Source organism: Ochlerotatus camptorhynchus, unplaced genomic scaffold (genome assembly GCF_037179485.1).
Source record: "Ochlerotatus camptorhynchus isolate MF236.1 unplaced genomic scaffold, CSIRO-AGI_Acam_v1.1 ptg000116l, whole genome shotgun sequence".
In the NCBI taxonomy this organism is placed as follows: Eukaryota; Metazoa; Arthropoda; class Insecta; order Diptera; family Culicidae; genus Ochlerotatus; species Ochlerotatus camptorhynchus.
This window is the reverse complement of record NW_027040606.1, coordinates 1,208,858-1,222,475: the sequence shown is the minus strand read 5'-3', so window position 1 is coordinate 1,222,475 and position 13,618 is coordinate 1,208,858. Positions and strand designations below refer to the sequence as shown.

At 44.6% G+C, this 13,618-nt stretch overlaps 3 protein-coding genes across 4 annotated transcripts; 1 reads left to right on the top strand and 2 right to left on the bottom strand.

Annotated features, from left to right (window-relative positions):
• Positions 1 to 225: 225 nt before the first annotated feature.
• On the bottom strand, positions 226 to 3,274 carry LOC135699772 (thioredoxin domain-containing protein). Its single transcript, XM_065220088.1, has 5 exons — positions 3,010 to 3,274; positions 1,112 to 1,436; positions 886 to 1,047; positions 700 to 825; positions 226 to 630 (listed from the first exon to the last, which is right to left on the bottom strand). The coding sequence occupies exons 1-5, from the start codon at positions 3,155 to 3,157 to the stop codon at positions 417 to 419; spliced, it is 975 nt and encodes a 324-aa protein (XP_065076160.1). The 5' UTR covers positions 3,158 to 3,274; the 3' UTR covers positions 226 to 416.
• A 396-nt stretch (positions 3,275 to 3,670) lies between these two features.
• On the top strand, positions 3,671 to 6,888 carry Rrp6 (exosome component Rrp6). 2 transcript variants are annotated; one of them, XM_065220126.1, is made up of 4 exons: positions 3,671 to 3,929; positions 3,990 to 4,979; positions 5,046 to 5,930; positions 5,999 to 6,888. In XM_065220126.1, exons 1-4 carry the CDS (start codon positions 3,798 to 3,800, stop codon positions 6,830 to 6,832), a joined length of 2,841 nt encoding a protein of 946 aa, XP_065076198.1. In that variant the 5' UTR covers positions 3,671 to 3,797; the 3' UTR covers positions 6,833 to 6,888. The 2 variants fall into 2 exon arrangements, with proteins under 2 accessions (XP_065076198.1, XP_065076197.1); XM_065220125.1 differs by having other exon boundaries at positions 5,996 to 6,888.
• Positions 6,889 to 6,913: 25 nt separating this feature from the next.
• Positions 6,914 to 13,463, bottom strand: mms4 (Methyl methanesulfonate sensitivity 4). The gene is made up of 2 exons (XM_065220148.1): positions 13,319 to 13,463; positions 6,914 to 7,821 (listed from the first exon to the last, which is right to left on the bottom strand). Exons 1-2 carry the CDS (start codon positions 13,421 to 13,423, stop codon positions 6,976 to 6,978), a joined length of 951 nt encoding a protein of 316 aa, XP_065076220.1. The 5' UTR covers positions 13,424 to 13,463; the 3' UTR covers positions 6,914 to 6,975.
• Positions 13,464 to 13,618: the final 155 nt, after the last annotated feature.

Here is a 13,618-nt window from a genome sequence, read left to right as displayed (position 1 = left end):
TATGAACTTTTCAACAAAATTTTCCTTTTCGTTTTCAAGCACAGCATCTCGAACTATGTAAATCGTTAACTTCACGCATGAAGTGATAAAAACATGATTAGTTAATGCAAAAAATAAGTACAATTTTGAAAAATTTCATAGTTGAAACTACGAAATTTGGGAAACTTTTAATTTGATCTTGCTTTATTTTTATAGGAACAATTTATGTTCTTTGTGTGTAACAGTGATGATAGTTAAAAGGTGGGAAATTAAAGAGGTAGAGAAGGATGATTTTCTATACCTATCAAGAGTTAGTCAAAGGTAAATAAAAATCTTGTTTGGGTAATTTAAAAAAAAAACAAAAGAATAGACAACCCATTTTTTCTTCTGGTTCTCATGCTCTTACCGAACAGATATGTATACACATAATCATAAATTTACTTTGCCTTCTTGGAGCGCGTTTTCTTGCTCTTCGCTGCTGCCTTGCATCTAGTGATGATTGCAAGAATAATCGTTGCCGTAAATCCCAAAACTACAAACACGATCAGACCAAGCATTATATAGAACCAGGTTGGGAATTCCGTCCTGAGAACGTCAACAAACTCCGGTAGATTCTTCAAAGTATAGACAGCTTGCTCTACCAATTGATCACTGTAAATTTATAAAAAAAATAAAATTAATTATTTGAACGAGTGATTGAAACAAATGTCATTAACGTACAATGGTGACTGTGGTACAGGGACTTTCTCCGGGGTGGTATTTTTGTACCAGTCTTGTGCAAAAGTTACAAACGACTTGATGTCATACTTTCCAATTTCATATCGGTAGAATTTTCCTTGGCGCAAGCTGAAAATGAAGGAGAATGTCAAAAGTGTTCCTAGACAAACCAACCAGACATATTCTTACAAAATGAAAGCAGGTACTTCGTTAACGCGGAATCGTTCTGCTGTAGCGCTTCCTTTTCCATCTTTTTGCATTCGAGCGACATTCATCCGCGTTTTGAGATCACCAGCCACTGCTTCCCAAACAGCGGTCAAACGTTGACAATCGACGCAGTTCGATGTGTAACTAGAAATATACCCACCCATGTTTTAACTCAAAATAAAATAAACTTCCATCTTTCAAAACTCACAACATGATGAACCAATCTCCCGTAGTAGCTCCACTCGAAGCTTGAGTTAGATGTTCGAAATTTTCATCGGATAACTCCTTGACATTTGGATCCTTGTTTTGAACCAATTTTCCGATCAGTGCATCCTCATTAACTGGCCCATCGTATAGCAGAGGAACACCGTGACGAAAGTAAACCACGGCCGGTTCCTTCGTTGGACTGTACAGACGAACCATCTGGCTTCCGGTAGCCTTGAAGATTTCTGCCTCTAGATTGTCTTTGATTTCTTGTTTGAGATTTCCAAGCACGGCTTCAAGCTTATCACAGGTGTCACAGTTCTTTTTGGCTACAAGTAATGAGAAACTGTTATTGCGTTTCTTTGCACGGGTGTGTTTTTTTTGTAACTAGCGTAAGTGTGCCGGCGATTTGCATTGAGTGTCGGAGATTGTAAGTAATCTGAAGGATGCCTCGCCTCGATGGATACGCCCAAGACTGGACGGGCAGTAGCTGGTGGCCGTGAACGGTTCCTGGGGAAAGCACTGGATGCGACCCTCCTCCCAGATGACCATGGCAATACAGGAAGTATTACAACAAAGGTAATTGCTATTAGATATTTTGCAAACAGTGACAGAAGACATGAAGAACCAGCGGTACTGGTTCGCGTGTAAAGGGCCTTAGAAAGTTTGTTTACACATGTTTTTGTGCCGTTATCAAATGTTATGCCTGATATCATATAAAATCTGAGATCAAATCACGTTTTGATATTAATGAATTTGAAATCAAGTGTTCAGAATCATAAGGACATATCTGCGATGATCGATTTTCTTCACCGATTATCTCTTTTGATAATAACTCGTCTGGATTAACATTTCTCGGTGCGTTTGATGATGCTAGCTAATACAACCTTTCACTACATTGTATTGTGATAATTTCAGAAAATTCGAGGGAAAATTTGTTTACTGAACTGTGGTAATGCGAAGCAGGGCTCTACAATTTCGAAGCTCTAAAATGAACTCGTGTTTTGTTTCTCTCGTACATACGTGTTCGACGCTTCATTTCTATAACGCCTAGCTAGACTATCAGCAAGAAACGAAAATAAAAAAGCAGGACGCTTAGAAGGAAAGGCTGGCTGTGGAACTTCTCGTCGTTGCTTTGCTCATCGCTTTCAATGTTACTAACGTCGATTTTCTAGTTAAACGAAACCTCATTATGGCTTTCAATCCCCTTTCACGAACACTCTATCATCGCTCTTTCAATTTGTTTAAAATGCGTTATGTCCCGTTTTCGATCATTTTTTTAGATAAATATATGGATGGAAGATAAATTAAAAATATGACGTGTAATCTTCAAGTGTTTTGACGTAAGAAATGCTTTAAATGTGTTATTTCATTTTCCGTCTTATACGTCATGAAACCTCTATTGATGTGTTTCATGAAAGAGAAAACTATCAAAGTCGAGCGCTCTTTCACTCATCCGTTTCACAGAAGCTTGAAAGAAAGACCAATGGAGCGACGGGAGAAAGAGAGACAAGCGATTGAACATTTGTTTGTGCACGCCGACTGAGGTTCTAGAATGCTGCGAAGCTGTTCGACTTTAACAGAAAAAAAGCCAGCAGTCTCTTCGTCGTATCGATTTGGTCGATTGAAGCTGATATTGTGACGCCCTGATGCGAAGAGAACTTCGATCATCGCAGTTAGGCCATTATAATTCTGAACGCTAGAAATAGCCATTACCTAATATTTCAGACCCGCTTTTCCACCAGTGTATGGCGTGATTTAAGAATAATCAGCCGATTTGTTCCGTTTTGTTGGGTGTTATTTATGAATGCATTAGTATTCAATAAATGCAACAATAAAATAAACCAGCATTGCATTCCTGAATATTCATTGAATATGATGTTTTAGGGCTCATGTACTTACAGAATAAAACCACAAAATTGGAATGACTGTGGAACAGTTTTACGAGATCATCATCGGTGACGGTTTTGATACCGGCTTCAGTAACAGCAGCCCAGAATCCGGTCACACCAAGCAACACGATCGTGATGGTACAAATTAGCCTGCTCATCGTTTCCGGACGGAATGCTTTCGAACTATGATAGATTGATGGAATTCTCTGACTGGGTTTAGAACTTTTAAACTGTGGTTTCACATAAATTTATATTGAAATTAATTACTACAACACTACAGGTGGTCTATGGACGGTGAAAAGAAAAGTACAACACGGAACAAAACCCACAAAACCATCGTATCATCATCAGTCATCATTGGCGTTGACAGCACCGTCGAAAAATTGTCTCTTCTAGAAAAGATTGACAATTTCTTGGGGGATTTTTCGGTGGTGTGAAAGGATAGTACGAAGTACGCCATGTTTCACGCACAGTCTGACGTTTGCTTATGAATTTTACCATAGGAGTAAAGAGCTACAGAGTCACCATCAACTCAAATTGGTTGACAAATCATAATGCAATAGCGTCTCACATCTCCTATTGCGTTTGGGGATTCACTTTTACCTTTGAAGCAAAAGTCGACATACGATTAAAAATGACATTATTGTTCGAAATACCAAAGTGTGCTTTTGTTTTGTTTTACACTTCTGGCACGTTCACGTTTTTAATAAGGTTTTTCGTATAATTTGGCACGATTTTGGTGAAAGATCTGTGACAAATATTCGGTTTTGCGGTTGATAATAGTTTCAACCAGCAATCATGAAGCCAGGCCAATCCAGCAAACCAGCGAAATCTCTGAGCCAATCGAAATCAGCAGCTACTACGTCTGTAGCATCCGTCTCTCGTCCAGCTCCGGAAATCGACGCCAGTCCGATACGGAAATATACCGATGTAAGTATTTTAAAGTTGGTTTCATTTCCAGCCATGAAAAAGCATGATATTTAATTACAGGGAGGCCAAAAATTGATGCTCAACGCCATGAAAGCTGTTCTGGCATTGCCTTCCGGCAACTCTCGAGATCTGTATGACACGCACCCATCGTTCGTCCGGATCATGGATACTCAGGCGAACAATGTTCTGCACATGATTTCTGACGTGCTGAAAATGCATGAAATAAAAGGGAACATTGTCGTTCGCGATCGGGAGGAAAAATTTGAACTACTGCAGGAGTTCAACGACTCCATTCTTGAGCGAATCAATTCAAATCTGGACGAAGTGGCGGGAATCAAGAAGAAGCACGAAACGGTGCTTGTGCAGAGCGAAATCCAGCTTCAGGCTACACCTCGGCAGCGTCTGAGTGGCAGTTGGAACAATTCCATTAAGACTACCGCAGCTGCTGCAGTGATGAAGGCTACTCTGGTTACTGGAACGAACATACAGCGACCTCAAGCAAATTTCAAAGTTCCGGTGGATAACTCGTCGTTGAATCCGTTCGTCCCGAAGATAAAGGAAAAGCCGAATTCTCTGAAGCCGCTGGCTGTTCTTCCTGAGTACGACGAGGCAGGGAATATTGTCAGCTATCTGCATCCGTACGAATTTGAGTTGGACAGGTTTGAACCCTCTAAAGAAGCACTGAAGACGGTAGAGCCACAGGAACCTTTGCTGCTAGAAAACACCCCCATGGACATCATCGATAAGGAAAATCAACTCCCGGTGCTTTTGAGGGAATTGAAGGCTGCCAAAGAGCTTGCAATTGATTTGGAACACCATTCGTATCGGACATATCAGGGGTTCACCTGTCTGATGCAAATTTCTACACGAAGTAAGGACTATATCATCGATACGTTGGCTCTTCGCGAAGAATTGTACGTTTTGAACGAAGTGTTCACCAATCCAAAGGTGGTGAAAGTATTGCACGGTTCGATAAGCGATATCGAATGGCTTCAGCGGGATTTGTCCTTGTACATAGTAAATATGTTTGATACTGGTGAAGCTGCGAAGGTGAGAAGAAATTCGTAAGAACATAGCTAAGTTATTGAATTTATTTCTGTTAATTTCAATCAACAGGTTTTGGAGTTTTCAAGAATTGGTTTACAGTTCCTCTTGAAGCATTATTGCAACATCGAGACGGACAAAGCGTACCAGCTAGCCGATTGGCGTATTCGTCCAATTCCACACAATTTCGTCGATTATGCTCGTAAAGATACCCACTATCTGCTATACATCTACGATCGAATGCGTAACGAGTTGATCGCGAAAGGCGCTAGCTTCTTGCCTACCGTTTACAACAAATCTACCTTCATGTGCAAGCAGCGTTACATTAAACCGGTCATCAACGAAGATGCAGTCATGAACATCTATCGTCGGTCAAGGCACGTGTTCGATCAACGCCAAATGTATGCTTTCCGGGAAATACTCTACTGGCGCGACAAAATCGCCCGCCAGGAAGACGAATCCCCCGGTTACGTTCTACCTCAGCACATGGTGTTGGACATTGCATCCAAGTTGCCCCGCGAGATGCAAGGAATAATCGCTTGCTGCACGCCGGTCCCATCGCTAGTACGGCAACATTTGCATACGCTGCATCAGATCATCCTCAAAGCAAGGGAGATCCCGTTGAATAAGGCCGTTCCGCAAGCGATCGAACATCAGAAGGACACTCGCCACAAGATGCAATCATCGTTCGACTTGAGTAATCCACTGTTTTGTCCGCACGATACTAGCCATGGGGTGCACCTGGAGACCAACATGCCGACTTTGCTCAGTTCATCCAGCAAGATTGGCGTTTGCGAGGAGGTTGTGGCCGGCATAGTCAAAGAGCAACCGGATGCGTCAGTATTCGTGGAGTCGAAAATGAGAACGTTGGATGAGAAGGGAAGACTAATTTTGGACCATAGCTTATCGGAGGATTCCAAGATGATCAAATTCATCGAAATGCACTATCAAAACAAGGTGAGCCATTAGACCATTAGCGAAAGTTAGTTTAACTAGTACTGATTGAATATTTCTCTCCACAGCAGCAAGACCGTGACCAGAGTCTGAACGGCACCCTGAACCTATCCTATCAGGATCGTAAATTCAACACCCCATACGAGAGGCACTTGGAAACTTGCCGCAATCGTTACCAGAATGAGGAGGAGCCTGAACTAGAAGAGAAACCGGTGGTGAAACTGGAACGTGGTGAAAAGCCTGCTTCTTCCAATGTGGTTAAGGCAGAACCAGTGTCCAAGCTTCCTTTGAAGGCTCAGAAAAGACAGGAAGAAAGGGAAGCGAAGCGCAAGCTTGTTCAAACGGAAACGGCCAACAAGATCCTGTTCAGCAACTATGAACCTCAGCAGAAGAAGGAAAAGACAGATCGTCTGTCCAAAGGGGAGTTCCCAATGCCAATTAAAATGCCAGGTGAAATAAATGATAATGCTGATGCTGGGAACGACAATGACAACGACGATGATGATGATTATTATGATGCCAGGAATGTGTCGGGTCAGAGTAGTCAGAACAGTAGCTTTGCCAACGGGGGTAAGAAAGGTAAAAACAAGAAGAAAAAGTTTAATAAACCAGGAAAAGCCGCGCAAAAGGATTTCAAGCAAACTTCAAACAAACCGGTGCCTTTCGACTACAGTCAAGCTGACTACTCTAAGTTCCAAGGAGGATCGAAACCACTGCCTCAGAAAGGTAAGAAAGGCAAGTTCTTTGCACGGAAATTCGGTCAAGGTGCCGGTGCTTCCACGGGTGAAGGCTCTATTGATGCTGCCGAGAAGAGGCTCCATCCCAACAGCAGAATAGCGAAGGGAATCAAGCAGAGCCAGAAAATGTTTAACTTTAGTAGCAATAATTTACAAAGGAAGAAGTAAGGAAATTTGTAAGTATGTATGTTCTAATAACATAAGATCATTTGGCAAAAAAACATCTATACATTAAATTTATTGAACAGTAAATGCTTATCACATCTTCTCAGTCGAAGGAACGAAATCAGAAAACCTACCATCTCACCTTTTCATAACTCCTGCTTCGGATCCGTACTGCTGTATAGCAGGTAGATCTTTTTACTCAGTTCCGGTCCTATTCGTCGAATCGAACTCGTAATTGGTCCACCCGCTCGTCTGATGGGAATATCTGCCAGCAGATTTGGAGCATTGGAAGCAAACCGAAACCCATCGATTAATTGACTCAGACTCGGGTACACACTGATGATGGCCTCCGCTACTTCCAACGTTACCGATGGGATCTTTATCAGTTGATTCTGGTACAATTGGTGCAAACCGGATGTACCGTCCACTCGGACGCAACCCTTCTTCTCGTTGCCTAGGTATAGCTGTTCTTGACTGTACTTCTTCTGCTGTTGCTGTTTGTAGGGTAGCTCCGCTATGCTCTTCCCCAGCTGAGCAACAAAATTGCCCACTTCCTCGGCCGTTTCGACCAACTGATGAGAGCAGCCCGCAAACAGCTGCACCTCCGTGAGGGCCATTTCCGTGTCCTTACGGCCAACGCATCCCCGATTATCACGGCAATAGCCAACCAATCCAAACACCAACAGCGAAATAGTTCTCCCTGGGTATAGATCCCGCAGCTGCTCGATGGTGGACAGTAAACTTTGCTCCTTGACGTGTCGTACGAATTCCTCGCCCAGCAGAAGGTGAATGAAGAACTTTTGGTCGGCCGTTCTGTCTGTCATTGTTCCTTGTTGTGTGAGAATCTGTTGAGTAGCGCGGTAGAAAGTAATGACACGTGGAGCCAGTTGCTGTTCGATTTCGTACTTGAGGTTCAGTTCGTTTAGCTTAGACAGTACTTCGGCCCCATGTTGACCCTGTAGAAAATCTGGATCGATGACCGCATGGAGGTACTGAAAATAAATGAACGTAGGATCAGGAAATTTGAACCGAATAAACGAATAGAAAAAAAAAGTTTGAGCCATTAGGGGAAAAGGATGTAATGTCGGCCTAAATGCCCCTAATTTGGGCCCATACATAAATTCAGCAATCGACAAAATTTTCAATAGCGCCAAAAAATATCCATTAGTACCGTCCAAATGACGCGTTCATCTAATCGATTGATCATAATTGATTAATAGTAGATTTTTAGCGATGGGCCCAATCTTAGATCCATAGGCCAACATTAGAGCCATTCCCCTATTTGGATGCATCTTTCTTGTATGATGAAGTTTTCGAATGCAATATTCTATAAGTCAACAAAACGCACATTTTTAAACTTACTCCATCTAGCTTTTATCAACATCTAATCGAAAGGAACTCAAAATCAACTAGTTTGTCAACTGCATGGTTAGCATTATTTCATGAAACAAAATGTTTCATTGCAAGGAGAATTTTCGTCTTAAAAAAAAATTGTTGGACAAAGGTTTATGTGATAAGTCAATAGGTCGGTGATAAGTCAGACCGGACCAGGCTTGCTTGGTCCAACATTTTTTTTAAGACGAAAATTCTCCTTGCATAAATTGTTATTTAATGGGACAACCCATTTGGCCGTTTTCCTTTGTAAGGTATTTAGTCCCCTCTGACTTAACGCCGGCCAATTTAAATATTCAGCGTCGATGATGATTAATACAGTTTTGTCAAAGACGCATTAATTTTTTCCAATTGGGTTGTTTAATTTCGAAAGACATACCGGTTTTTATACACCATCTGAAAGGACTTCGTTTTCTGAGCACAAAGATATTTTTATCGATGAGAGACTGAATGCCGTTAGATCAAACCATTTGTATGTTTTAAATTTACCATCAACCGCAGAAACTATTTGAATTATCGCGTATCACATCAATTTCATATACATATACACATTTTCATATAATCATATAAATTCATTGGGTAGGGATGGGACCTGATTGAAGCGATTTAGATGGGGAATGTGGAATTGCCAACTCCCTAGTGTTAACATTTCGTGAATTGAAAGTGGGCTCTTCTCCCCACTCATTGGGACATCCCCTCGTATGATGGCTTGTTCTATTTCAGATTGGAACATTTTTATCATTGGAAGGAGATTCTTCTTGCTCCCGTGGATCACGCGGAAGTGTCTCTGTTACGGGTCCACCCTCCGTTTTTGACCCTACAGTGGTAAATTGAATACAACCAGGTATCGTACTTGATCATGTTATACGAGGTGGACAGTCCACGTTGGGCTACAAAATGGTGAGTTGACAACCTGGAAGGAGCGGAATACCTAGCCCTGGTCCTCACAAGTTCCTACTTCACGCCTCCTCGAGTCATATGATAACAAAAGACTACCAGCTGAAACATGGACACAGCTGGGTGGCGTAGCCTGGGCAATGTTGCCAGTCCGGCAATAGCAAAGTTAAGAGGTGCGACGCGAACACTGGCGCGGTAACCATAGTACGGTGATAGAGGAAATGCTTCACCAAACCCGAGCGTCTGTTCACTATGTAGGTGCGGCTCAAAACGGCGTCTGTTCTCCATGTTAGGAGCGGCTGATCACCGTCCTAGTGCCAGCGTGGGACTCTAAACAGAGCTGTGCACGATGGTCCCCCGGCGAGACAGGGGGTTGGGGCAGGCCCAACAAGCCGCCCTGGAAAAAAAACAAAGTTGCAAATACCGAAGAAAGAAATACGGACCGGAACAATCGGCACAGACCTACGCGACGAAATAAGGACTACGATTGGAAACTCGGAACATGGAACTGCAAATCGCTCGGCTTCCCGGGTTGCGATAGATTAATCTATGACGAACTTCAACCACGCAACTTCGAAGTCGTAGCACTGCAGGAACTTTGCTGGACGGGACAAAAGGTATGGAAAAGCGGGCATCGAGCGGCTACTTTCTACCAGAGCTGTGGCACCACCAACGAGCTGGGAACCGGCTTTGTAGTGCTGGGTAAGATGCGCCAACGCGTGATTGGTTGGCAGCCGATCAACGCGAGGATGTGCAAGTTGAGGATTAAGGGCCGTTTCTTCAACTACAGCATCATCAACGTGCACTGCCCACACGAAGGGAGACCCGACGGCGAGAAAGAAGCGTTCTATGCGCAGTTGGAGCAGGTGTACGACGGCTGTTCGCAACGGGACGTCAAAATCGTCATCGGCGACATGAACGCTCAGGTAGGACGGGAGGCAATATATAGACCGGCAATCGGGCCAACAGCCTGCATGCCGTATCGAACGACAACGGCCAACGATGCGTGAACTTTGCAGCCTCCCGGGGTATGGTAGTTCGAAGTACCTTTTTCCCCCGCAAGGATATCCACAAAGCCACCTGGAGATCACCTGACCAACACACAGAAAACCAAATCGATCACGTTCTAATCGACGGGAAATTCTTCTCCGACATTATCAACGTCCGCACGTACCGCAGTGCGAACATAGATTCGGACCACTACCTAGTTGCAGTATGCATGCGCTCAAAACTCTCGACGGTGCATAACACACGTCGAAGTCGAACGCCGCGACCCAACATTGAGCAACTACGGGACGCCGGAGTTGCCCAGGACTACGCGCAGCAGCTGGAAGTTGCACTACCCACGGAAGAGCAGCTTGGCGCAGCTTCTCTTGAAGATGGCTGGCGGGACATCCGTTCAGCCATAGGTAGTACTGCTGCAGCGGCACTAGGTACTGCAATCCCGGACCGAAGAAATGACTGGTTTGACGGCGAATGCAAACTGTTAGTAGAGGAGAAGAATGCAGCACGGGTGAGAATGCTGCAACACCGCACGAGATTGAATGTGGAGCGATACAGACATGCGCGGAACAGACAAAACTCGTTTTTCCGAAGGAAAAAGCGTCACCAGGCAGACCGAGATCGCGAGGCGATGGAAAATCTGCACCGCGTAAACGACACACGGAAGTTCTACGAGAAGCTAAAAAGTTCGCGCAAAGACTACGTGCCGCAAGGCGATATGTGCAAGGACTTGGACGGTAACCTTCTCACGAACGAGTGTGAGGTGATTGAGAGGTGGAAGCAGTACTATGACGAGCACCTCAACGGTGAAGCAGCAGAAAACGAAGGTGGCACGGCAACAGACCTTGGAGCACGCGCAGAAGACGACAGGCTACCGGCCCCTGATCTTCAAGAAGTTGAGGAGGAGATCGATCGGCTGAAGAACAACAAAGCAACTGGTGTAGATCAACTACCAAGTGAGCTATTGAAATACGGTGGTGAAGCACTGGCTAGAGCGCTGCACTGGGTAATTGTCAAGATTTGGGAGGAGGAGATATTACCGGAGGAGTGGATGGAAGGTGTCGTATGCCCAATCTACAAAAAGGGCGACAAGTTGGATTGCTGCAACTACCGCGCGATCACACTGCTGAGCGCCGCCTACAAGGTACTCTCCCAAATTCTATGCCGCCGTCTGTCACCATATGCAAGAGAGTTCGTGGGGCAATACCAGGCGGGATTCATGGGTGCCCGCGCTACCACGGACCAAATTTTCGCGATTCGGCAGGTTCTGCAGAAATGCCGCGAATACAACGTGCCCACACATCATTTGTTCATCGATTTCAAATCCGCATACGACACAATCGATCGAGATTAGCTATGGCAGATTATGCACGAGTACGGACTTCCGGATAAACTGACGCGATTGGTCAAGGCGACGATGGATCGAGTGATGTGCGTTGTTCGAGTATCGGGGACACTCTCGAGTCCCTTTGAATCTCGAAGGGGGTTACGGCAGGGTGATGGACTTTCGTGTCTGCTGTTCAACATCGCGTTAGAAGGTGTGATCAGAAGAGCTGGGATAGACACGAGTGGCACGATATTCAGGAAGTCCATCCAGCTCCTTGGCTTCGCCGATGACATTGACATTATGGCACGGAACTTTGAGATGATGGCGGAAACGTACATCAGACTGAAGGCTGAAGCTAGACGGATTGGACTTGCCATCAACGCATCAAAGACAAAATACATGAAAGGAAAAAGTTCTAGCGAAGATAATATTCGCCTCCCACCCCGAGTTCAGATTGACGGTGATGAAATCGAGGTGGTCGATGAGTTCGTGTATTTGGGCTCACTGGTGACCGCCGAAAATGATACCAGCAGAGAAATTCAAAGACGCATTATGGCAGGGAATCGTGCCTACTTTGGACTCCGGAGGACGCTCCGGTCGAATCAAATTCGCCGCCGCACGAAGTTGACTTTCTACAAGACGCTGATTAGACCGGTGGTCCTTTACGGCCACGAGACCTGGACTATGCTCGTGGAGGACCAACGCGCCCTTGGTGTTTTCGAACGGAAGGTGTTGCGTACCATCTACGGTGGAGTGCAGATGGATGACGGAACGTGGAGGAGGCGAATGAACCACGAATTGCACCAGCTGCTGGGAGAACCATCCATCGTCCACATTGCAAAAATTGGGCGACTGCGGTGGGCTGGGCACGTCGTAAGAATGCCGCACGACGACCCAGTGAAAATGGTTCTAGAAAGCGACCCAACAGGAACAAGAAGAAGAGGCGCGCAGCGGGCAAGGTGGATCAACCAAGTAGAAGCTGAACTGCGGACCCTTCGCAGACTACGAGGCTGGCGAACTGTGGCCATGGATCGAGTAGAGTGGAGACGACTTCTTCGGACAGCAGAGGACAACAAGGCCTTAGCCTGATTGGTAAGGTAAGTACAGTCCACGTAGCTTGTGTAGCGAGAGCTTTTTTGATCAGGGATGATCCTTTCGGATTGGTTCCCACGGTCTCACCAAACCTCGCTCTTTCATTTTCATTTCCATATTAAACTACAGTTATAGCGCTATCTTGATGATGGTTTCTGTGTTGCAATTCATTGACAACCATTATAATGGGGTACACTTCTCGATGACGACCCGACTGGAACAAGATGAAGATTCGCGCAGGTGGGTCAACCAGGAGGAAGGTGACCCGCTTAGCCTTCACAGGAAGCATGGCTGATTGCTGGCGACTTGCAGTCTTAGATAGAGTGGAATGGAACAGACTGAGGTAGTTCACACAAAATCAAAAATACTCGAGTATTTTGATTAGCAACTGGATTGATTTACGTTTAATCGTATGCAGACTGAATGCATGGGCGAGATAGCATTGAAAATTCATTATTTTATTTTCGTCATTATTGAGAGCGGCACTCTTGTCCCTATAGTTTCCCTAAAAATCCTCGATCGCGTGACACCGGGAGGTACAACAGCTGTTGCCGGCAATAGTAACTCAAACTGTTGCTTGCCTATTTATTTATATCGACCAGATTCAGAAATTGTGAAAGCGGAATTGACGGATCTAAGCTGGGTGAAAGAGTGGTGGATAAAAAATATACTCTTATCAGCTCTTATCTTTATTGGGAGGCAGGTTGCACGGCTGAAACCGATTTTAGTCATGTCGATTATTGTCTCTGATGACTGCCTCAATGCAATAATATACGCACCTTATTACACTGTCCCGGTTTCAAATTGCGTTGCTCCTCGTAATAATTGATCTGCTTCAACCGGTCAACTGGATTTTCACTGAGTTTTCCACCCCTTCTAGCCATTGTTAGGGAATATTAAATTTTGGCGTGTTTACTGTGCAAAACTTCCGTTAAACTCCATATGACACTCTCAACCGGCTCGTCGAAATCAGCTTTTTCCAGCGTAAACAAACCGCTAGTTTTGCTTCCAACGACCAGATGTCGTCGCGGTGTGTGATAAATCTTCTCACTTCTCACGCTACCCATTTCATTCGACGG

What these genes read in the sequence shown, in the direction of transcription:
- LOC135699772 (XM_065220088.1), bottom strand. Translation starts at nt 3,157, where the DNA reads ATGAGCAGGCTAATTTGTACCATCACGATCGTGTTGCTTGGTGTGACC. An exon ending in GGAGATTGGTTCATCATGTT is followed by an intron (nt 1,048 to 1,111) that starts GTGAGTTTTGAA and finishes GTATATTTCTAG; the next exon opens with TTACACATCGAACTGCGTCG. An exon ending in CCTGTACCACAGTCACCATT is followed by an intron (nt 631 to 699) that starts GTACGTTAATGA and finishes ATAAATTTACAG; the next exon opens with TGATCAATTGGTAGAGCAAG.
- Rrp6 (XM_065220125.1), top strand. Translation starts at nt 3,798, where the DNA reads ATGAAGCCAGGCCAATCCAGCAAACCAGCGAAATCTCTGAGCCAATCG. An exon ending in ATACTGGTGAAGCTGCGAAG is followed by an intron (nt 4,980 to 5,045) that starts GTGAGAAGAAAT and finishes TTCAATCAACAG; the next exon opens with GTTTTGGAGTTTTCAAGAAT. An exon ending in AAATGCACTATCAAAACAAG is followed by an intron (nt 5,931 to 5,995) that starts GTGAGCCATTAG and finishes TTCTCTCCACAG; the next exon opens with CAGCAAGACCGTGACCAGAG.
- mms4 (XM_065220148.1), bottom strand. Translation starts at nt 13,423, where the DNA reads ATGGCTAGAAGGGGTGGAAAACTCAGTGAAAATCCAGTTGACCGGTTG. An exon ending in AACCGGGACAGTGTAATAAG is followed by an intron (nt 7,822 to 13,318) that starts GTGCGTATATTA and finishes ATTTATTTTCAG; the next exon opens with TACCTCCATGCGGTCATCGA.